Source organism: Pimephales promelas, chromosome 5, assembly GCF_988280905.1.
Source record: "Pimephales promelas chromosome 5, fPimPro1.hap1.1, whole genome shotgun sequence".
Lineage (NCBI taxonomy): Eukaryota > Metazoa > Chordata > Actinopteri > Cypriniformes > Leuciscidae > Pimephales > Pimephales promelas.
The window spans coordinates 13,051,062-13,075,623 of record NC_142773.1 but is presented as its reverse complement, the minus strand read 5'-3'; the positions used below and the strand labels follow the sequence as shown (position 1 = coordinate 13,075,623).

Below are 24,562 nucleotides of genomic sequence, written 5' to 3'. Positions count from 1 at the left end.
CAAATCTGTCCTTGTCAACTTTGCACACTGAAGGACATGGGCTTAATAAAAGGTAAATAATAGACATCACCTGGCTTTCGCAGCACTTAATCATGGCAGTGATTATTGAAGTGAATATTTCATCTACAAGCCGATGACAGATGAAACAAAGACAAACTGCGGACCTGCATACAAACATACCGAGATGTTTGAAATATTGGTTTATATGATATTCTCGGATGGATGAGGGTGTGCGGGTGATGTGTGAAGGATATGCTTATCTGGGTTCTTGCAGGGAGATGGTGGCCGTTTTCGCCCGCATGTGCCAACAGGTTGACAAGAGCGAGATGGAGCTTGAAACTGAGATCCGCAGACTGAGCGCCAGGATCCAGCGCCTGGAGAGTGTCCAGAGACGCTCCAAAACCCTCAGGTAGAAGAGTCATGGTGTGCGTGAGAGAGAATGACAGCTCACTGTAGATAATTACCCGTAATTGGAAGAAAATCTTTCTCATTTGGCAATTCTGTAAGCACAGGAAAGGTGTGGCAGCATCATTAAACAACATTGCATGTTCGCTTGCTTTTTTATTTTCTACAACACTAGAAATTTAAACTGTATTTTATGACTTCAAGATTATATTTATTTAATACTTAAAATAGTATTCGTTCAGCTTAACATACAAAGACAAAGTCTTTTGGAGATTGAAGACATGACAAAAACTTGCACTTTGAAAACCTTTTTCAAAGGCCACCCCACGTCATCCAAGATGTGTATAGTAGAGCCCTGTGAAGCAGCAATTTGGACCTTTAACCTGTCTGGTTCCCGTTGAAGTCCACTATATGGAGAAAAATCCTGGAAAGTTTTACACAAGAACCTTAAAAGGAGTCGTTCACTTTAAAAAAAACTTTTGCTGATAATTTACTCACCCCCATGTCATCCAAGATGTCCATGTCTTTCTATCTTCAGTCGAAAAGAAATTAAGGTTTTTGATGAAAACATTCCAGGATTTTCTCCATATTTTGGACTTCAATGGGAACCAAACGGTTCAAGGTCCAAAAGTGAGTTTCAGTGTAACTTCAAACGACACCAGACGATGAATAAGGGTCTTATCAAGCGAAATGATCGGTCATTTAAAAAATATTTAAGTTTTATAAGCACAAATGCTCGCCTTGCTCTGTTCTGTGATGAGAGTTCGTGACTCATCAAAATGAACAAATCTTTTTTCGAGTTATGACTCGAAGGGTCTTAGATAAGACCCTTTTTCATTGTCTGGTGTCGTTTAAAACCCCTTAACTGTCACCGTCCCGGTACCGGGACGCCTAACTTTATGACAAATTATGTAATATATAAATTATGACAAATGATATATTTTTGGAAAGGTCTAAGACTTCTAATTAAATATTCGACCCCTGTTTTGTGTTAAAAATGATGTAGGAAGAGTAATTAATGAATGACAAGAGTGCACCTAAAAAAATCTGCATCATAACAGGAGGTCTGACCTTTGTCACAAAAAGTTGATGCACCCACTTTTAATCATTGAAACTTCTGTTTTTATGCTAAAAGTTCATAATAAAACATAAAATCAAGTATTTTTCAATAAAAAATAAAAAGTATAGTATAACATTATCCTCTAAAAATTATAATATATATGTATATAATGTCCTCTAATATATAATAAAAAATTTTATCGCCTTTTTTTATTATATCACATATTTTAGTAGTTATCATAAATTAGGTATCATTTGAAAGCTTATAAACTCAGAATTCATCCTGTGAAAACCATTTTATAATTGAACGTTGAGTTACCATAGAAACGGTACTTATTTTATGAGGCTCCTCCCCTTTTGGGCATCCTTATATTTCATAATTTATGATCAAAACCTTTTCTAATCTTGACAAAACACATATTGTCAGAAAGGTCTGAGTCTCAAGGTTCCAAATTTTGTGACAAAATTGATATTTGGACAGAAATGTATTAATTTGTTAAGGCAGAATGTACACAACTAAATTCAATGGAATTCAATGGCACCCGTGGCTATTTTTGGTACTACGCCTAAACAAAATCTCATGGGAACTTCAATTTTTGTGATATCAACTTCAAATTTGGAACATAACTTGGTTAGATTTATGGCTTTGATTTTATAGTAATTTTAGAGTAGAAATATTTTGTAAAATATATATTTTATATAAAATAAAAAATATATAGTACAGTATATTTGATTTACTGTGAATTAAAACTTCCATAACTTTTTCATACTTTCATTTTTTTAAGCGTTTTCACTTCAGCAATAATCTGCTGAGTGTTTTCTTTAAAAAACAAACAAACTTGGGTATATATTCCAAGGCATTCTTGAATTACAACCATTTAAGTGTGAATAGAGCATTTAACCCCCATTCTCAAAAAAAAAAGGGGGGGGGGGGTGACAGTTAAGGGGTTAAAGCCCTTTGAAGCTGCACTGAAACTCTCATTTGGACCTTGAACCGTTTGGTTCCCAATGAAGTCCATTATATGGAGAAAATCCTGGAACGTTTTCATCAAAAACCTTAATTTCTTTTCGACTGAAGAAAGACAAGACATGACTATCTTGGATGACATGTGGGTGAGTAAATTATCAGGAAGTTTTAATTTAGAAGTGAACTTCTCCTTTAAGTACTTGTAAACATCAATATATTTTCAAATGCCTCAAAAATAATAAAGTCAGTTTTATTTGGTAACGAGTGCCGTTGTTCTCAGTATAACCTGCGAAGAACATTTTAGAATGCAGCTTAAAATTACAGCAAACACAATACTGTAAATACACTATAAATGTGATTATTTAATTTAAATATCAGTAAATGGTTAAAATGCTGCTTATTACATTAAAGTGCAATTTAATTTGGAGATACAGGTGGCAGGGCTTTATTTCATAAGAGATCTGCCACTGGGCTCTCACAGCTTATTCATTCAGTATGTTCACAATCTCATACCCAGAACAAAACTTTCCCCAACCAGTTTAGTGTTAGTCACCATGACAATAAATGCCTGTAAACACTTTTCTTGCCCTTTAAACCTGTTTTTTTTTTTTTTTTTTTTTTGTGAGATTGCTCTCCCAACCACCCTAACACTGTAACACTGGCTTAATCATTAATATAAGAGCTTTACAAACAGATAGAGGGAAGTATTTGTGGAATCTCATCTGGGGAAAAAAAAAAAACTGGTGACACTTTTGTTTAAAAAAAAAATTACAAACTTCTGTTTAAGTGGTCTTAACCGATAATACTGGTCTCGTTTTATTCTCAGGCACAAAGCCACTGATCTGGAGTCACAGCTGGAGTCGTTTTCAGCACAGTATCTGCAGATTCAACATTAACCAGAGCAGCAAGAAAGGAGTAAGACTGTCCTCCAGTGTTCAGAGCTGGAACAACCCAAAATCTGCTAAAACGAAGTTTAAAGAGAGTCTACATTTATTTTATTTCAGTATTTCATACAAGCCTCAGGAAGCCAGATTTCTCACTGACAAGACTCTTATAGCAAGTTAATAATATGCAGACGACCTCCTTGATGAAAAGCCTTTATTGGTTATGAGAACAAATAGTAACAGGTGTCACTGCCACTGCACAAATACAAATAAATTCTGGGTGTTAAAAAAAAAAAATCATAATTAACAACAATAAAATAAAATAAAAAAGATTCCACAGCAAGTGATAATTGTTTACTGAACCAACATAAAATAATACAAATCGGTTTTCAATAAAGCAGTTAAAGTGAATTAAGAGGAATGTGTGTTAGAATAAAAAGGCAGTTATGTCTGCTGGTTTTGTCCATGAAATACACACACAGTGAGGGACAGAAGCACAGAACTCAGAATTACTAAAGTGAATTCAGAACTAAATCATTTTGGTCTTTAATCAGATAGTTACGACATATGCAGGACCATCCAGGATCATTTATTTTACACAATGAACATCCATAAGTGGATCTATCGCTATAAAAAAATACATAAACCACTATGAATCACGCGAGCTTGCTTTTTGGTAAACCACAATTTGTTTTAAGGGTTGTTGACAGTCTGTCGTTACTGTGCTTGAAAGATTGCACTTGGGTTATCGTTGTCGTGTGTGTTTACAAATGGAAACAAACAAAAAAAAAAAAAAGGGTTTTGTCTGAAATGTAGCGAGTGAAAAAGCCATCACCCGACAAACACTGTTTTTTAAAGGTGGTGCACTGCTTTAAATGTGCTAACCGACGTTAACACCTTTGAATACAGCAAACATTGCATTACCTCTGATACGCTTTCATTTTTAGAGTTGAAGGCAGGGTGTTCCTGTGTAGTTTTGTGATCATGTGATTGATGTGAACCGCTGCAAGAAGGAAATCAGCCTTAGGGTTTCAGTGCAGTAATTTCGACGTTTGGCAGTGCAACCACCTCAGCAAAAACAACCATGGCCTAGTTCCGATTCAGAAAAATGCAGCTCTTGCTCACTTCCTCTAACGACAAGGCCAGCACACTTGGAAAACCAATGTTGCGAGGGAAACTGTTTTCAGAAAATATAAATATTCAAGGCTCGCGTCATAAGTAATGCACCAAGTGCGTATCGTATCTCAGAAGCCGCGTCATTTAAATATGGTAGTTCTAACACTTAAGCTTTAAAATGATTTTCACAGTTGGTAACGGCTCACAATGATTCAGTTCTTCGCAAAGCTTTGCACGAGCGCAGGTGAATCAGAAACCGTTCAGGTGTTGTTTGTGACCTGTTGAAGGAGCAAGCTGATTTCACTGTCGTGTCGCTGGCACGATGTTTGATCTTATCCATAGGATAAGGCTCAGTAAGCTCGCTGAAATATCCATAGGATAGGATGTAGCTTGCTCCTTATGGTCATGCATATGTATGGACGAACTGGGAACGTCAGGTTGAACTTTTAAATAATCTGAAATGAATGTTCCAGGTTCAATGCAAGTTAAGGTCGAGACATTTTAGTCTTCAAACACACACAAAAAAAAATCAAGGTTAAAGGCACTTGCAATAAAATTAAATAGAGCAGTGATGTCTACACCAAAATACAACTTCTAAAGTATAACACTTAAATTTAGTCTCATGTTAACAGCGTTTTTAAGCTGCCTTCCCAAATTTAACCAATATCAACTCCTGTCACGATTATGTAAAGTCCTCAATGAAGAGGACTTTTATAGAAAAAGAAAAACAACAACCACAGGAATGATGATTTAGAAAACTTATATTCATTTTCCTTATTTTCATTGCAAGTGCCCTATTTTTCCCAGAAAAAAAAAGGGATGAGCCAAAATTACTTGACTAGCATTGTTCGTATTGCTTAACTTGTATTGCGACTGGAACATTTCTTCAATTCAATTGTAGGACTAAATGGCTATATTTTGACGAGGCTTGGATTTCATATGAATTACGTTGGTTTTAATAAATCATTTTAGGTTAATACACTTTTTGCCTTCATTGTACAATGCAACGTTCTTCATGGACCTTAAAGGGATTGTTCACTTTGAAATTAATTTTTGATGTTTTAGCATACCTCAAGGGCATCCAAGATGTATTGTATGCGTCTTTGTTCCCACAGCATTTTCAATTTGGATACTTTTAGGTCAAACCGTTCTTGTCTGTCAGTCATATAATGGTGGTATATATGGTCACCACCTCAAAGAGCATGCACAGAGAAGACCAGATTAAACATGATTTAATGACTCGTGAATGTAAGTACACATTGATGGCCTAAGACACGAAACGAGCGGTTTTTGTGAGAAAACTAACAGTATTTATATCGTTTTACCTCTTGTAACCACAGCCATGTCCAACTGATCTAAAGGCACGGCGCTTTGGTCTGTGCAAGCGCCGGAAAGTGCCGGAAGTGATCTCTTGCACGGTTGCAAAAAAAATAAAAATCAACGCTGTCTGTTGATATACCGAAATCGTCTTTTTTTTCGCCACTGCAATTTCCTGTATATCTAAATATGTTTAGATCTTCACAGTGAAGTGTAACACTTCTAAAATCTCTGTGTAAACAATGAGTAACGTACAAGAGATCACTTCCGGGGCTTTCCGGCGCTTGCGCAGACAGAAGCGCCCTCAGAGTACTTGTACGTGACTGATTACAAGAGGTAAAAACGATATAAATACTGTTCGTTTTCTCACACAAACCACTCGTTTCGTGTGTCTTAGGCCATCAATGTGTACTTACATTTACAAGTCACTAAATCATGTTTAATTTGGACTTCTCTGTGCATGCTCTTTGAGATGGACCCCATATACCTCCATTATATGACTGACAGACAAGAACGGTTTGACCTAAAAATATCCAAAATTGAAAATACTGTGGAAACAAAGAAACCTAGATTTTGTATGCCCTTAAGGTAAGCTAAAACATATCAAAAATTAATTTCAAAGTGAACTATACCTTTAATTCAACATTCTAAATGTTGTAAACACTAAAAAAAAACAACTGAGGAACATTACTTCAACATTTGTCGGATATCCTTGCATATCATAACTAACTGGATGATTCAACAGAAAACTCAAAATAATTGCGTTACAAAAGTTTACCAGTAATGTCAAAAAAGAAACAAATCTATTCAGAATACTGAATGCAATCTGGTATTGAAAATTGATTCATTTTGCCTGTATTTGTAATGTATCAGAAAAAAAAAAAAGACAAAGCCCACAACTAAACAACTAAACAGGAAAATAAATACATATACCATTGTTTTATGCTCACTAAGCCAGTCCGTAGATTCATTCATACTGATTGGCACAAAATTAAGGTGATTACTGACTGTAAGGTTTTGTTTTACACAAAAAGGTAGACGGCTCTATACCTTCAATTCTCACATTTGTGAAAAATGCACAGTGTAGCTTGTGGTCCACAACAGCTTTTCAGCTTTCTTGTCATAGAATCTAAGCACATTAATTCAAATACATGCAGAAACACCAATGTGTGTTGTTTTGCGTGACTATTTTCTAGTGCAAAAGCATACAGTCCTAGCTAGTTCCTCATCTAAGAAGGGCAGATGCTCATAGTGTGTGTAGGAAGGCAGACAATGTCAGAGTGGCAGTGACCAAGGCCTCTTGTTAGGTATTAGGTTGCACTTCCAGCCTGCTAACCAATGGCAAAGAGTCACAAAGCATCAAGGCCATGCTTGGTGTTTGAATTCAAACAAATTATGACTAAACCAAACCTTCAGAATGCGTCATCTACTCACCCTCAAACTGTTTCAAACCCAAATAATTATCATTTTTTTGTGCTCACACGGATTTAAAAGCACCATGAACAAGGACCAAATGTTTTACAGGCCAAACCCCATGTCATCTTAAGCTGTACAAGCCGACAAACAGGAACAACAGATCTGAAGCCGTTATTTACTGATAATGGCAAATGCACCAGGTCTTCCTGGAAGGGTCATGAATTGCTTTGTGCCGATTCAGTTCTTGAGTTCAACCCACTTGAACTGGATGCAGAGGTTAAATGTAGATAATCAAATTAAATTTCAGTTCGTTTCTTAGTCAGTCTCTTGTACGTCTTCAGAAGACTTAGAATGTAGAGCACAAGTCGTCTGTATCCTGTTTCTGAAGCAAAAATGCATCAGTCCCCATTTACTGCCATTGCTTGGAAAACAAAGAACAGCACAGTCTTCTTCTGAGTTTTTCTATTTTCGACAGAAGAAACAAAGTCATAGAAGAACAACATGATGGTGAGTAAATGACGTCAATTTTCACTTGTGGGTAACTATCCCTTTAACCATAAATGCATCACACAAGTCCAGCTGGATCAGTATGGAAAGCAGCAAATCTCAGAGTATATCTAGTGATAGTAAAGACAGAAGGGACAGACAGGCTGATGGTAAGTCCTTCTGTGCAGTCAGTAATACAGTCTAATACCATGAAACATGCCAAACATTTCTGTCAGGCTTCGAGGATGGCGAACACAAGCTCAGTGACATCAGTGTTTCTCACACAACTACACTCAACCAACCTGAACCATTTATGACAGAACAGGCCAAAACTGACGATACTAGCCAAAGCAAACTAAACTTAAGGTCAAACACTGATGGCCTACAACACTGTGGCAGCATCATCCTTCGGTGTGGCATTGTGTGTGGCAAATAGCACTGTGATTGGGAACTAAGAAAAAAAAATTACGCAGGAAAAAAAAAAACAGGCACAGCTAAGACACCCATCACGAGTATCCAAACACCAGAACATCCAAACACTGTCAGAAGTGCATATGTTATACATACAAGCATAAAGAATGGCGGATATATACAACACAGTCTGTTCCGCACCTCTCGAGTCGAGATGTGAAGCCCGAGAGACAGACAGAGCCAGCGGAGGCTCTTCACTGCTGGTCCTCACCTCTTTGACTGACTGTAGGATAGTGGGATAGTGCGGAGAGAAGAAAACCAGGTCATCTGTAAGGAGGGGAAGGAGAGGGAGGGGTCCTGTGTGGCAGTGGTGCACTACAGTGACTCTTGTTATCAGAAAGAGTGGCTCCCCGAAGTACTGTCCAGTGAGGTCAGTTCCATATCCTTAGGAAGCTGTCCCAAGAACCGGTGGCCACAGCCATGCCGTCACTGGTCACCCCCAAACAGCTGACCCTGTTGTCATGCCCAGCCAGAACGCCTTCAAAAACACAACAGCAGGCATGAATAACAGAAGCATTTTACAGACTTAACCCTGGGTTATCTTTCATTCTAAACTCTGCATTTAACCCTGGGTAGAGGAACGTTTCACACTTGTAATTTCAAAGCGGGGTTACCACTGCTTTTTTACCCAGGGTTATGAACCCCTGCTTAGGAGTGATTAACCCCGCATTGCAGTGCCAAACATGTACAGCGTGAAAATGCGCTGTTAGAAGGTTAGATGCTTAGCAACAGACCGCTGAACGCATGGGACGCAAACCAATGCAGGTCCAACGAACAGGGTTATAAGAACGGTCAATTCTTTGCATGGGGGATTATGCCATAAATATTTGTTATTCATACTTAAATGTTTTAGCTGCATGTAGAGTTTCTGATTACACTTTGTTGTAAAAGTAGTAATATTTCAAGTCTCCATCAGAGTGATTAGTTTTCTCTTTAGTGAACTTTGATTTCAACGAGTATGTACACAATGGCCCTCATTTATCAAAAGTGCGTACACCAAATTTTCAGCGTACACCCAAAACCACGGAGACTTTGAGATTTATCAATATGGACGTTGGCGTACGCTCAAATCCTACACCAGCTCAGGAGGTGGTGTACGCACGTTTTGAGTTAGTGCGGAAATGCGCAGAAAAATTCCTACCACCACAAAACGCACTGGCAAACTAAAATATATGATATATTATGACCCAGTGTAAAAAACAACAACATAGTAATTATAAACTTCAGTATTTATTTTTGTGCAACATGGACTTCAATGTTTAATTTGTGAGACTTTACCAAGGCATTTGATTAGTAAGCATTCCTTCAGTTGCGAGCCTGTGGACTTTACCCTGCCGTTTCAGGGTAAGCCCCGGCAGGTGCGCACGGACTGGGTTCGATAATGAAAGGCTTTCAATGACCAAAAAATAATTCAGACTGACAAAGTAATAAAAAATACATTCCTCTTCTTTTACATATAATTATAATACAAAAATAATAACGCCATTCTTCTTCTAAATAACAAGCGCCATTAATAATACAAATCATAATAATAAGAAGAAGAATATTGAAAATTGTCATGCAATTATTAATGTGAATGAATGGTACTCCACATCACATCATCATCATCATCATCACTATTGTACATCCCAATACATGTGAAGCGATTCTAAATTGAACGCTAATTCAAAAGACGTGTTGTAAAATAATGCATTGTTGTGATAGGTCATTTCGGCATCACGTCAGAGAAGTTTCTCTTCTTTGCCGTCTTCCGTGTGTCCATGGCGTAAAATGAGGGCGTGGGGGGAGCGGAGACTTAAACATTTAGGGGCGTGTTATTCTAATGACGATCGATTTCGGCCGCGGGATTTATCAAGGGCAAGCATTGCGTACACCTGGATGTCAAAGGTACGCACAGCTTCATAAATCAGGCGGTGAGAGGAGTGTAAGCATAATCTTACGCCAACATAGACCGTTTCTACGCAAGAATGATAAATGAGGGCCAATGTGTTTGTGTAACTGTTACAACCTCTTGAAATGCAAAAAAATACAACTTAAAAATGCAAGTTTATTGAACTTCCACAAGTAAAAAACATCAGTTTAGAGAAATTAAATAATGTTGATGAAAAACTATTACAAATTTTTTTTTTACAAATTTGTCGACAGTCGATTTAACAATACTGCTGCTGCTATTCGAACCAATAGGAAATTAATTTCAACATTCTTGGAAATAGTTGTATATTGTCCCAATAAGGCAGCACCCTTTTAATAAATATAATAATTTACACTGTTATATTGCATCTTGTTCATCTACAATACTGAGGTGTAAATAGTATTGGCCACTAATATTTATAAGTATACATTCTAACAACTACTTGTATATAGTGTAAATAGAATGTCTTGCTATTGTCACTTAGTGTAAATAGCATCTATTGTTATCATGTAAAATATGTTATTTACACAGTGCAAATAGCTGCTGCTTTTTATTTTTTGCTTGTTTACAGTAAATCTGCCTATATTTCTCACTTTGTGGGAAATAATCCCTTTCTTGCAACAAACTAACTTTCCTCACTACTGTTACGCAACCATAGTAGAACAAAAAGTACTGTAAAAAGTGTCATGAAAACTGCATGCATATGTATGTAACAGTAAAAGCGGTGGGGGGGGATATAGTTAACTAAACTAAATATTTTATAGATATCTTCATAATTTCTTTGTATTTTAATACAATGACAATATAAAAATAGATTTAATTTTGAAACCTGGTCCCTATAATTGACGTTTTACACAATAGCTGCCAATAAATATTCTAGGAAGGTCCCTCGCTTGAGGATCATCATAATGCAAGCATCTAGTTTATTAGGGCCCAAGCACAGATGGTGCAAGCTCAAGTTTTCTGCTTCCGCTTCAAGGTATTAAGTCATCTCCTAGAATATCTGAAGGCAAATAAAGACAGTTTCTCCTCTAATATCACTACCTCATTCACATAAGAGATTCTTTAACACAACATTTGTGAAAACACCAAGGTGTGTTACTAAAGTAAAACCATGACAAATGGCCTCAATGCCGCTTCGAAAGTGAGGACTGTCTGAGATGAGACCACTTGACTTTTTTCTACTGTGCTTTAAAGCAGAATGGCTTCACTAGAACTCAAACAGGTTCCACAGATTAGGTAACCGTCAATGAGTTTTTCCCCCCGTGTGGTCAAAGTGTTGTGTGAAGTACTGACCTGCACGCTCTCCTTTAAGCGTGTCCCACACATTGCAGTTGAAGTCATCGTAGCCAGCGAGCAGTAGACGGCCACTCTTGGAGAAGGCCACGGAGGTGATGCCGCAGATAATGTTGTCATGCGAGTACATCATGAGTTCCTGGTCCGCACGAAGGTCAAACAAACGACAAGTCGCGTCGTCCGAGCCCGTGGTGAACGCATTACCGTTTGGAAAGAACTGGAAAAAAAAAACGAGAGCACTATTAAAACGGGATGATGTAAACATTTGCACAATTTTGAACAAGTATTATGAAAGCATTGCAGAGGCTCAATAAGAAGTAAACCAGCATCAGACAATGCTGAGGACTTTTCCTTTTTGAAACTCACACAGACAGCATTTATATCAGACACGTGTCCGGTGAAAGACTGTCTGCACATCCCGTCTCGGATGTCCCACAGTTTGGAGGACGCGTCGCAGGCACCGGACACAAAGGTCTTCGAGTCAGGGCTGAGGGACAGGCTCATCACGTCTCCACTGTGCCCTGTGAACGTGGTGGTCTGCTGACCGGTCTCAATGTCCCAGAGAGCACTGCAAAGAGGGAGGACAGCTGGTTCACATTCAGTACAAGATCAAACAGACCTTGAGAAAAGGGTTTTCAACTCTTTATCTTAGCAGTATGAACTCTTTTATCAGAGCTCAACAATCAGGATTGCATAGGGTAGGGCTGGGCACTTTGGACAAATCTTTCATATATTTTTATATGGCTTAATGACGATATACGTTATACATCTGGGTACTTCTAAGAAGAGGGCGAAATGCTCAGTTTTGTTTTGGGTAAATAAGGCCCGCCATCCTCTGATTGTTTTAACGGTACATGTCCACTACAGCGACAAAACTCAGCTCAGCAAAACTATAATGTCGCACTTGCGACTTGCAAGTGTGTTTAATCTGTGATTGTTTCCAACACACACAGTATAATCATCAGAGATGCATGCAATTACATTCGGAAATAGACAATTGGCTTTGTTTCCAAATGCCCCAAGCAAAGATATCCTGTAAATTTTCGGTTTCTGTTTAAAGGTCGGTTTCTTCAAGCATCTTAGAGACCTTGTTGCAGTTCTGGATTTAGTCATTCTCAGTGTGTTCTGTTTCTTCATGTACAGTATATTCCCAGACTCGATGATGGTGAGATCAGATCTCTGTGTGAAGCACTGGCTGATGTCAGACTCCTTGTGCTTACAAAAATCTCATTATTGCAATTCATGGAAAAAATAGTGTTTTGGAAACTAATATGCCCTACTGACACTGCAGCATTAAATATATATATATATATATATATATTTATATATATTAGGGGTGTAACGATACACGTATTCGTATTGAACCGTTCGGTACGATACATTTTTAAACCGAACGGTTCGTTGGACCATTTTTTCCTGCCGACTAACATTTCGATATTTCAAATGTAGGCATGTCACGTGTGGCAAGCACACTAAACGTAAGAGTGACAACATTGCCCAACATCAAATGGCAGATGTAATGTTAGCAGAGCAAAACTGAGCTACTCGTTATTGTGTGGTTGACGTTTATCAGTTTGGACCAATGCAGCGCGAGGCGATCTTGATCATCAGCACTGTTACTACACAGCCAAATCCATTTCACATTTCTCCGTTAACGGATCAAACCGCGCTGATGTGGAAACCATGAGAAACATTGTGCCATGAATGAACTAATCAGTGTCCACAGATCAACAACATTCACCATGGATTTACTGTAGTAACACTAATAGTTGGCTATAATGCTTTCAAGTAACATTACGTCAGTTTTATTGTGACATTATGAATACAATTGCTGCCCTCAAATGTTAATCTGAAATAAAATAAACCTTAGTTTATAACTAATACAATACTACATTTCATTTTGTCCAAGGGGCTGTTTTGTTTTATATGCTCCTAAGAGAAGTCAAGTATAGCTCCATCACTGGTCAAAGTTAAAAAATTCTTGATGAAACTTCATGATGTTAGTTTTAATAAAAATATCATTTAAAAATTATATCATGGACATTTCTCTGGCATTTCTTTCTTTTTGCTACCGAACCGTGACACAAGTGTATCGTATCGAACCATGAATTTTGTGAACCGTTACACCCCTATATATAATGTGTATATATAATGTTTTCCTTGCCTAAGACAGTACTGTATGTATAAAAATATATAATATGCATATATATAATAAAATAGCAGACACAACAGCTATTCATATATCTGAACTATTTTAACAGTACTACTAAACGTTGAGAAACCCATTAAATGTAAGATAATTTACAAAAGTTCCTGCCCTTAGCCCAAATAAATTTGTTTCAGTTAACTTAGAAATCGGCATCATTCAAACAATTATCACACAATGTCATGAAATGCCCACCTGTGAAATTCTTCAATTATTTCTCATGGCCTCTAGCTCAGCAATACATCATGTGATAAACGTAATCCATTCATGAAAGAATTAAAAATGTTGTTGAGGGGGAAATTAATTGAAATAGTCATTTAAAGCTGTGATGGACTCACCATGTAGTATCTCCAGAACTGGTGACAATCTGACTATCGTCCAAAAAGCGACAACATGACAAATAACCTAGTTTGGGGGGGAAAAAAAAGTGTAAAAAAACCACTTCATCCATGCATGATGGATATGGCGATTAATGATGCTAATATTGCTGTTGACAAGGTCTACCTGTGTGTCCAGGCAGTTCTCTGGTGACTCTGACGTTGCCCTCACGGGTTTTAAGGCTGTAGATTGAGCAGATGTTGTCCAGGCCTCCACAGGCAACATAATTCCCTGAAGGAGCGTAGGCGCAAGTCATCACCCATGATGACCTTAATGGAATGGCATGCATCTGGAAAAAAAAAAAAAAGTTGCTATTCCCTTTTTTAATACAGAATGAGACCAGTGCAGAATCTGGAACAGCATACTAAGCAAACAATTCTTGTTATTTTTGCCATGTAACGAAATGGTAAAAATAGTAATGCTAGTATATGATTTTGAATTCAGAACAAGGATTAGGATGTTCTACAACTCCACCTACAGGTTTCAAGCAGCAAGAGGCTAAGTTGGATATATAGCACATCCTATCTTACCTGCAAACATACAGTATGCATGTGTAAAGATATATATACTGTATAGCAAAACTGGGCTACATGACTGTTTATATCATTGCAAAAATATAACTTTTTTTATCGCACTGCTCATGCATACAGAATAGTATAACAAAGTGATTTATACAGTATATTAACAAATTGCAACAGCCTGATTTGGTTTATTTCATCACCAAATGTAAACCGCATTATCACCCAGCTCTCATCTTTGCAACAATGTGCATTGTGAAAAGTGCAATATTTAACTTGAATAACTATATGATTTTGTGCAGACTACCCCACCCACTTTGATGGCTTTTAAAGTTAATGGTATTTGCATTATAGTTAAAAAAAAAGTTTAAGTGAATTGAATTTTAACACTGACTTCATAGTTTATTATCCTTTAAAAATGACGGATCAATTACACGGGAAGATCTCATTCATACATCCTTTAACAACTGTGCTTTTTATATCTATATTCACTTGTTGAGCTGGACAAACCTTGTTTGTGGTGTAGCTGTCCCAAATGATGAGTTTGCCATCTTGTGACGCACTAACTAGTAACCTTAATGTAAAAAAAAAAAAACACAAACACAGAAAAAGGGTTAAAGAATAAACCTCTGTTGATAATACAAAATGTCACAGATTAAAAATTCAACACGGTGAACATGTAGAAAATGACTGCAGCTTATAATATGAAAACACATCATGGAACGCAAATGCTTGTGATAATATTCTTCAAATGACAAACACATGGCAGGCAACTATGGGTACAAACTCCAACCAACTAACAATTGCGTCTCCTCCCTAAAGCACTAGAGCGGACGGAGAAAAGGTGAACGACGGAGGGAGGAAAAGAGAGACAGGAGCAGAAGGCAGCCTTCATAATCCCAGAACACCCCTGGGTTGAGAGAGGCCTGCTGTATTATTCATTGAGTGTACACTGACAGAGCTGCAGGGTTCCTCTGAGAGGGCCCATCCTCCAGCCCCCTCAATCTCTCTCTGTCAACTGACCTGGAATCAGTGGCCCAGTGCATGGCATAGATTTTGGCTAAATGACCTCGGAGGGTCCGCCTTGTTCTCATCTGGATCCTTCCAACTGAATCCAGCCCAGCTGTAATCTGAACACACAAAAGAAATCCTCATTTACAGTGATGCCACAAAGCAAACAGACGCAATTTCAGAGTTACAGTGATCATCTTAAATCAACAGCAAGGACTGAAGTGAAGACAAGCAGAAATGATGACATCAGTCACAAAAATTGCCCGGGCATGGGTTGCACCGCACGTTTAAATTTTGATGGAGGGCTGTTTAATATTTCAGTGCACTTATGAGCGTGTTCAGCATGTACGTCAGTGGCTATTTTGCATGTCTGTTCTGGGCTCAGAGAACAGGAGAGTGGGAACCTCCATAGATGAGCTGGGTTACACCAGTGCCTCTCTCATGATGGAGGGGGGACCCAGCAGAGATGCTTACCTGGGACAGGCTGGAGTCACTGCATGCTTTCCTGGCATCCTGCAACGAGAACAGCAGCATGTCAGAGAGAGCAGTCTTTCTACTGAACAGGGCTGAGGAAGTGCATATAGAAGAACATCTGTTGGCCGGCACTCGGGTTCGTTTGAAAAATAACCAAAATCCCAGTAACCAAAGCTGATATTGTGCAAAGCAGGGCAACCAATATAAGAGAGGGGCACAGTTGTATACATAATTTAACAAAATACTTCCTTCAACAATGAAGAAACAGGACATTAATATTTATCTTCTTTTATAGTATATTTTTAAAGAGGTTACGCATATTTTATAGGCATAGGCAACAAATTGCTATAAATAAAATGCATCTCATGCTTGAAATCAGTCAATAAAACTACAATTACTACTAAACAGTACCATATTTAAATGTGTGGTTATTCTTAAGAATGTATTTTGGCAGTTATGCAAATTATAGATCCTACAGCTGTAAGAGTTTTAATATAGTAAAAAAAAACTTGTTCACAGCCCAAAAGAGGTTGAGAACCCTTGATTTAGATGGTTTCTGAAAAGGTAGTTAAATCTAGCACTAGGGAAAACTTCCACTTGATTACATCAGCTGTACAGGCACCGTTATTAACTGTCACCGTCCCACAGGTGGGACGTTTGCCACTATATTTTTAAAACAATAATATCTCAGTAAATACCTTAAATAATATTGACAAACTATATATCATTTGAAAGCTTACAATCTCTAGTTTCCATATTTGGTGACTGATTTTCAAAATATATTACAGAGGAGCCATAATTTATCAATATAAAACAAGAATATTTTCATACTCATAAGGCGTGTTCAGACCTTTATTTTAAAATAGCAGTAAACATGAAAAATCATGAAAAAATGGTAGATACCTCAGTTTGTTTTCATGCCAAAAGTTCAAAAGATAGAATCCATTCAATTATTTTGGAAAAAAAAGGTATGAAAAGTTTGAAATATCAAGAAAAAAATAATAAATTCACCATTTGTGACGTGTCAGCTAGCTATGACTTACATGCGTGTTCTTTTGTATGTGTTTCTTAGAGGTTCAATTCATATCAAAATCTGCCAAACTTCCCATGCTACTTCTGAATAGGATCTCTACTTCAGAAATTGTATGAAAATTGTGAAAATAATGGTTCATATCACTCAAAACACGAATTGAAATGCAGGCGCCCTTATATGGGCAGTAATGGAGTCTGATTGTGCCCTAGTGTAAATGTTTGGTACTGCGCTCAAACAAAATCTTACTGAAAGCTCATTTTTTGAGATATCAACCTAAAATTTGAAACACAACTTGTTCAGATTTTTGGCTTTGATATTTCTGCCATTTTAGACTAGCCCAGGTTTTGAAAATATATATTTTATGTAAAATATGAATAATTAATATTTTTACATTGTACATTTCCATAAACTCAAACTTCTATAACTTTTTTTCTGTTTCACTTTCTTAATTTATTTCACTTCTACAAAAATCTGCCAAATGTCTTCTTTAAAACAAGACCAATCATATGTCTATATTCCAAAGCATTCTTGAATTACAACCATTTAAGTTCGAAATGTGCATTTTCATGTCTATTCAAAAAAGGGGGGGTGACAGTTAACAGGTTAAAGGGATTCTCCACTTTTTTTTTGAAATAGGCTCATTTTACCACTCCCCCAGAGTTAAACAGTTGGGTTTTACCATTTTCAAATCCATTCAGCCAATTTTTTGATATTTAGAAGAATATCAGTGATCAAACAGTTTCTGGTCTCATTGACTTCCATAGTAGGAAAAAAATATACTATGGAAGTCAATGAGACCAGAAATTGTCTGGTTACCGATGTTCTTATAAATATCAAAAAAATCGGCTGAATACATTAGAAAACGGTAAAAACCCCACTGTTTAACTCTTGGGGAGTGGTAAAATGAGCCTGTTTCCAAAAAAGTGGAGTATCCCTTTAATGGCCATTGCAATTCATTAATTAATCAATATACTTATATACACACCACCGTTCTGAAGTTGGGTTGGTAAAAAATATGCGTATAAAAAAATAAGTCTCTCCTGCTCACCAAGGCTGCATTTATTTGATCAAAAATGCAGTAAAAACAATAGTACTGTCTATTTTATTAAAATGTAATTTATTCCTGTGAGGCAAAGCTGAATTCTCAGCATCATTACTCCAGTCTTCAGTGTCTTATCATCCTTCAGATATCATTCTATATGCTTTTATTCCAATATGTTAAATTATCTAAGATGTAGTATATTTTTGTGGAAACTGTGATACATTTTTGTTCAGGATTCTTTAATGAATAGAAAGTTTAAGAGAACAGCATTTATTTGAAATGTAATTCTTTGTAACCATGTAAAAGTTGTTGCCAACTATACAACGTTCCCACAGGCAAATTAATGTCATGTGACCCGTTGTTCTGACAAAAGTTTAGTCTTCTCACATTCATGGAGTCTAATGACGGGTATACTGTAAAATCCCAATTTAACTGAACCTCCGGCACGATTTTAACATCCACTGACCCAGCAGGAGATGACCATTTTCACTTTTTAGCACGAAACTCATTTCACATTGTTTATTAACTCATATTGCTTCTTCTAATGTTCTGCCCTCAGCAATGGCGCTGAGTCGGCAAATGCCCGTATGTGACGTCATGTGAGAACTATGTATAATCAATTTAATGGATCCTTGCTGAATTAAAAAAAAAAAGGTTGCCCCAAACTCTCGAAAGGCAATGTATGTACCAATATGTATGTTGTTGTGTAAAGAAATGTCGATTAGGGATGGGTGCATCGATACTGATCTATCAAAAGTATAGATACTCAACAAAAAAAAATAGATACTACGGTGTTTTTGTTTTTTACATTGATTTTTGATCAACAAGAATTGTAATGCATAGGCTTCAACATGCATTGAACTGGACAAATAAACTATAACGAATAATTGTGTAGTAGAACTATTTTTAGGCTCATCTGAACACAAGCAAACACTGCAAGGGAAAACCAATCAATCACGGAGAGCGTTCGCTCACTGCTGACACTGCATTCAAACAGCCCAAACATATTGCTTATCAGAGGACAGAAACATCTTTGAGGTATTTCACAATAATCAAATCAAAATTTAAGCTGACATAGTTTGTGAAGTTTCATATTGATCATGTTCTATCCTGTAACTAATGTAAAAATAAATCATACAGATTAAAAAGGTTACATTTTATGGATTCTATAAATGAACCATGGTTTTATTACAGTGGCCATAGTTCAACTAGAGTATTTGTAGATTTTCATGGTTACCACAACAGTAAACATTGGCGTATTGAATGATAAAATGACTTTCAAATATATTTATATCATGTTAAGTGGGTATCATAAAACATTTTACTCCAAGTAATTTAATAAACGTAATAATTTAAAGTTCTGTAGAGGCATCGTTATCGACGATACTGGCCTTTTAAAGTATCTGTATCGAAAAACAAAATAAGTGGTTTCGCCCATCCCTAATATCGACATGACCCCAGGAGCCATCCTTTGATCTGATTGGCTGAGCAGAAATGTTACGGGATCTTACGCTGATCTGACTGGCTGAGCAGTAAAGTTACGGGATCTTACGCTGATCTGATTGGCTGAGCAGAAAATTAACGGGATCTTACGCTGATCTAATTGCCTGAGCAGTAAAGTTACGGGATCTTACGCTGATCTGATTTGCGGAGCAGAAAAGTTATGGGATCTTACTCTGATCTGATTGGTGGACCAGATAAATTATGAGATCTTACTCTGATCTTATTGGCGGAGCAGTAAAGTTAATGGATCTTACTCTGATCTGATTGGCAGAGAAGAAAAGTTACAAGTAGTGATGCACCGATGTGAAAATTTGTGGCCGATATCGATAACCGATATTAACATTGCTGTTATGGCCGATACCGATATTTACCGATGTCGATATCCCTGTATAGAAAACACATAGCGAGGATTAGGGCTGCACGTCACGATATTGGTAAAAAATGACATTGTGATATTTTATTTTTCTGCGATATATATTGTGATATAAAAACAATTTCACCAGATTACTTGAATTGCTCTATTTGGAAAGAATGAATCATTCTAGAATGACTGGGGTAGTTTTGTCATGGAGTAAATCTGCATAGAAACTAATATTAATAGAATGTTAACAAAATTTGTTAACATTCTATTAATCTATTAACCTTACACTTTACAATAAGGTTCCATTTAATGTACACTTTAATAAATGGAACCTTATTGTAAAGTGTTTCCGATTTATGTATCTTGAGCTCATGTTGGACAGATCAGTTGTTTTAACCATTCATTAAAGTGAATCGGTTCAAAGGAGTCATTAGTTCGCGAATCGGATGCGTCATTAACGGAACCACGGCACACGTTGTGATTATCCAGGCAGTTTAGAACATCGCACGAGATTTGTCTCGACCTATTTTTACAGTCTATGGTCTCGACAGTCGACACAGAAAACATTTCATCAACAGATAGATTTTTTTGGTTTATTGAAAGTGTGGTTTCACAATTCACAACCAGTAGTTCAGAAGAAAAAAAACTTCGGTCTTCCGAGCTTTTACCGTCGTGTATTCTCAAAGATATTCAGTCAACTCAATTCATAAACATGCGGGAGGGAGGGAGGAAGAGAGAGAGAGCAAGACATTTTGAAGACGGCACGCGTGACCGGTGCTTTCACGCTCTCTTGTTCCCTCAGTTAAACAAGCGCAAGACATTTTGAAGACGGCGCGCAACCGGTGCTTTCACTCTCTCTTGTTCCCTCAGTTAAACAAGCGCAGCAGTCACTCATCTACATCACTTACCGGTCAAATATGGCTTTGGCGGGACAAAAATACGCATTAGGAAGGCTGGCAGAAAACAGCTCACCAGTTCCAGTCGTGGCTTGATGTTTAAACGCACTTGCGCTTTTAATACGCGTGCAAAAACAAACATCCCCGCCCCCACACTCACACCTACACGCACGTCAAATACACAGGTATGATCATCGGCCTGTTCACATCGGCCCTATTTTGACATCGGAACGATACCGATGTGTAAAAAATTGACCAAATCGGCCGATATTATATCGGCGGCCGATATATCGTGCACCACTAGTTACAAGATATTACTTTGATCAGATAGGCTGAGCAGAAAAGTTACGGGATCTTACTCTGATCTAATTGGCGGATCAGAAAAGTTATGAGATCTTACTCTGATCTGATTGGCCGAGCAGAAAAGTTACGAGATCTTACTTTGATCAGATAGGCTGAGCAGAAAAGTTACGGGATCTTACTCTGATCTGATTGGCGGATCAGAAAAGTTATGAGATCTTACTCTGATCTGATTGGTGGAGCAGAAAAGATACGAGATCTTACTTTGATCTGATAGGCTGAAAAGAAAAGTTACGAGATCTTACTCTGATCTGATTGCGCAGCTGCTCGGCCTCTTGCCGCAACTGCTCCAGCTCACTCATGGTCCTCCAGGTGTTTCACTCACTTCCCAGCGTTGATAATACTGAACACACAGAAAACACAAAGTCACATTAAGTAGTCAATCAAGGAAGTAAAACAGAGCACTCATGATGGATCAATAATGCAAGCCACTCACACAAACAATATTCATTAGAAACTAAGTCATGTCAGGTCACACAAGACACTGAGATGGAGCCTTTAGATACAATATGTGGTGAACACAGAAAGTGGTCCATCAATGTTTTCACAATACTGAATGGCTGTATCATATAATTCAGCGAAGGGGCCAAACCATCCTGCTATAGCACTGAAGAGCTGGGCACGCTCCGCTCCTTTGTTTAATGAGGGGCAACACTGCTTGGCACTGCCTACTAGTTCATTTCCCTAAAGATATTGCTAACAACAGCACATAAAAAGACAGCTACTCAAATTCTTTTAAACATTAAGAGGTTATACAGTATGATTCTCAACAGCCAGGGAAACAAAACAACACTCATTCAAAGGCATGTCAAATTAAATGTAAATGTAATGATATAAATGTATCAAATGTTTAAAAAAAAATTAATCTTGAAAAAAGTCAAACCAGCTAGTTCGGGCATATGAAAACCACTTTAATCCAAAATTTAATATATACATCCGGGCGACATTTATAATCCTTAATCCAGATGTGCTAATCTCTTATTTAACCTGTGACACGATAAACTCAAAATACGCAGTTGTAAATTAAATATCCACACAGGGATGAAAATTTAACTGTTAAATTTGTATTGGTCACTGGGTTTAATGCGATAACACTGATGTTCACCTACATTCCACATTATTTGAAGTTAGCCAACTGTTTTGACAACAAATAGTAGTAATATTACAAATTATTTAAAAAAAATACTTTTAGAATAAAAATGTAACACAAACTAAATTCTTTCTAACGTTAGCCAGATTATTTTCGAGCCGAGCATAACTTCTATTTCCGACACTTTCTCAGACTGTCTGATTGTCAAGGTTTGGAAATTATAATTTTAAAATGTCTATTGCAGCCTAACAGCAAATGCTGAGTAACTGAATATGACTTTGAATATGGTTTGACACCATATGGGAACACCCCTAGAGATTGTTCAGGACTACCCTGACCTCAGTGAAATCTCTACATTTCAGCATACGTTTTTTTGTTTGTTTGTTTTTTAGGGAAGCACAGTAGCATGATTGCAAGCAGTGTTGCTAAAAACAGGAAGACTACTTGTCTTAACCCTAGCAGCCAAATTACAGGAAAAGCAATGATCAGTATGCAGTTTAAACAAGATTTCCATCATAAAATATTGTAACGTTACATTAACTGACAACATTATAATATGAAATATTAATAACACACAAAAAGCGCAGGTTGATTTAAATAATGGAGCATCTTCTCAAGAGGGGGGGGGGGGAGTAAATCCAGCTAGTTCGGGCATATGAAATCTATTTTAATCCTACATTTAATATGTACATCCGGGGATTTTTAATCCTTAATCCAGATGTGCTAATCTCCCATTTAACGTTAACCTGTGACACTCAAAGCTTGTTAAAGCTTGTCGCGATAAACTCGTAAAACGCAGTTGTAAATTAAACATCCACATAGGGACAAACATTAAACTGTTAAATTTGAACTGGTCACCGGGTTTAATGCGATCAAACGTAGTGTGTAACAGTTAATTTAATACTGGTGTTCACCTAACAGTTACCGTACATTTCATATTAATCGAAGCTAGCCAACTGTTTTCACAACAAATTCAATACCACATGTTGCACGAGGCAGATACCTCTATATAATCCAGTATTTATGCGACAAAAGGTATAAAAGACCCTTTCTCTGTGGACTTGTCATCCGTACAGTTAACCGGAGAGTTTTTATGATTTGGTTAGTTTGGTTAGCACGGTGGCTAGCGAGCGGTGGCTGTATCATGTCAGTTACTCCAGACCACCACACAAACACAACTGACACATTACCTGATGTAAAAACACTACAAGATCCTCCTGCCGCGTGTAAGGGTTAGCAGACTTGTTTTCTTTTTCACGATGTTAGCGCGGTCATTTCGTTAAAATCCAAAACAAGGCATAGGGCGCCAAATTTACTAGATTCAAGGCAATTCACACAGCGATTACCACACCCATACTGATATTGAGAGCATGGCAACAATTGGATGGAGGGGGTGGGGGGAAGAAACAGTTCAGAGTTTTTAACAGAAGATATGCTGTCTTCCAGCGTAGAAATGAGTAAAATGTGTCTCTCGTTCATTTATATAGTATATTAGTATGAAGCTAATTTATTTTTATCAAAAGAGTTTGACATTTGTCTACGCCTACCTAATCAAGTCACCCGCGCTTGAAATGGTTCTGGCTATCAGCTTCCTCAATTATCAAAATGACTGAAGTAGTTTGATATATTTGGATGCAGTCACAGATTTGTAATAATACGCATGCATTAATTAGACTCGTAAAATATCAATGAGAATAGTGTGCTCTGCCATTTTAAAAGGCACATATTATAATAAATAAACAAATATGTTTACAATTATCTACTTTCCATAAATATTAAAAATTTATTTATTAGTTACTATTTTAGCAAACTTTCTTTATTTTTTTTTTTATTTTTTTTGTAAGTAAACCTCGTCACAGCATAAGATTCCCACCTATTTAAAGCCACAGGATACACTGGGTGGTTGCCAGTTTGCCACTTCGAGAGACAATCAATTTCAGAGCCAGTTTATTTAAAAACTATTTGGCTAACGGGTACGTGAGTTATTCGGAATTTAATTTTAAAGTTAATTATCATGTGATATTTTGGAGCAATATACGAATAAGTATTAGGCAATAGTGGCAGGAATGAAATCATCTGTGGCAATCCATGGGTTAAGAAATGCAAACCACACACTCACTGCTTCATCATCTCACACTTGCTGATCTAGAAACCCAGTCAAATTAAATAATTAAGTTACAAAACCAGTATTAAGTGACATTTAGTCTTACCTAGTATGTTGAAGTCCACCAGTGAGAGGTTGGTCAGTGGAAGCACACGGCTCCCTCTGTAGTGTGTGAGTGTGTGTGCGCGCCTGTGCTGATGGGAGCACTGGCACCGGGATAGGCAGTGGGGACTTTAGTTAATGGCCAGCACATCTAC

The 24,562-nt window shown here is 37.3% G+C and overlaps 2 protein-coding genes across 3 annotated transcripts in view; one reads left to right on the top strand and one right to left on the bottom strand.

Annotated features, from left to right (window-relative positions):
* Positions 1-4,379, top strand: part of mfn1a (mitofusin 1a) — a 25,614-nt gene extending 21,235 nt beyond the window's left edge. The window contains exons 16-17 of the mRNA XM_039649507.2: positions 275-409; positions 3,258-4,379. Coding sequence (XP_039505441.2) covers positions 275-409; positions 3,258-3,327 — 205 coding nt within the window. The 3' untranslated portion in view covers positions 3,328-4,379. The remainder of the gene's footprint in view (positions 1-274; positions 410-3,257) is intronic.
* On the bottom strand, positions 3,518-24,562 carry gnb4a (guanine nucleotide binding protein (G protein), beta polypeptide 4a). 2 transcript variants are annotated; one of them, XM_039649514.2, is made up of 10 exons: positions 24,412-24,562; positions 21,357-21,454; positions 15,917-15,955; positions 15,455-15,561; positions 14,942-15,005; positions 14,040-14,202; positions 13,874-13,940; positions 11,696-11,897; positions 11,330-11,546; positions 3,518-8,599 (listed from the first exon to the last, which is right to left on the bottom strand). In XM_039649514.2, the coding sequence occupies exons 2-10, from the start codon at positions 21,411-21,413 to the stop codon at positions 8,493-8,495; spliced, it is 1,023 nt and encodes a 340-aa protein (XP_039505448.1). In that variant the 5' UTR covers positions 21,414-21,454; positions 24,412-24,562; the 3' UTR covers positions 3,518-8,492. The 2 variants fall into 2 exon arrangements, with proteins under 2 accessions (XP_039505448.1, XP_039505447.1); XM_039649513.2 differs by lacking the exon at positions 24,412-24,562 and adding an exon at positions 23,392-23,572.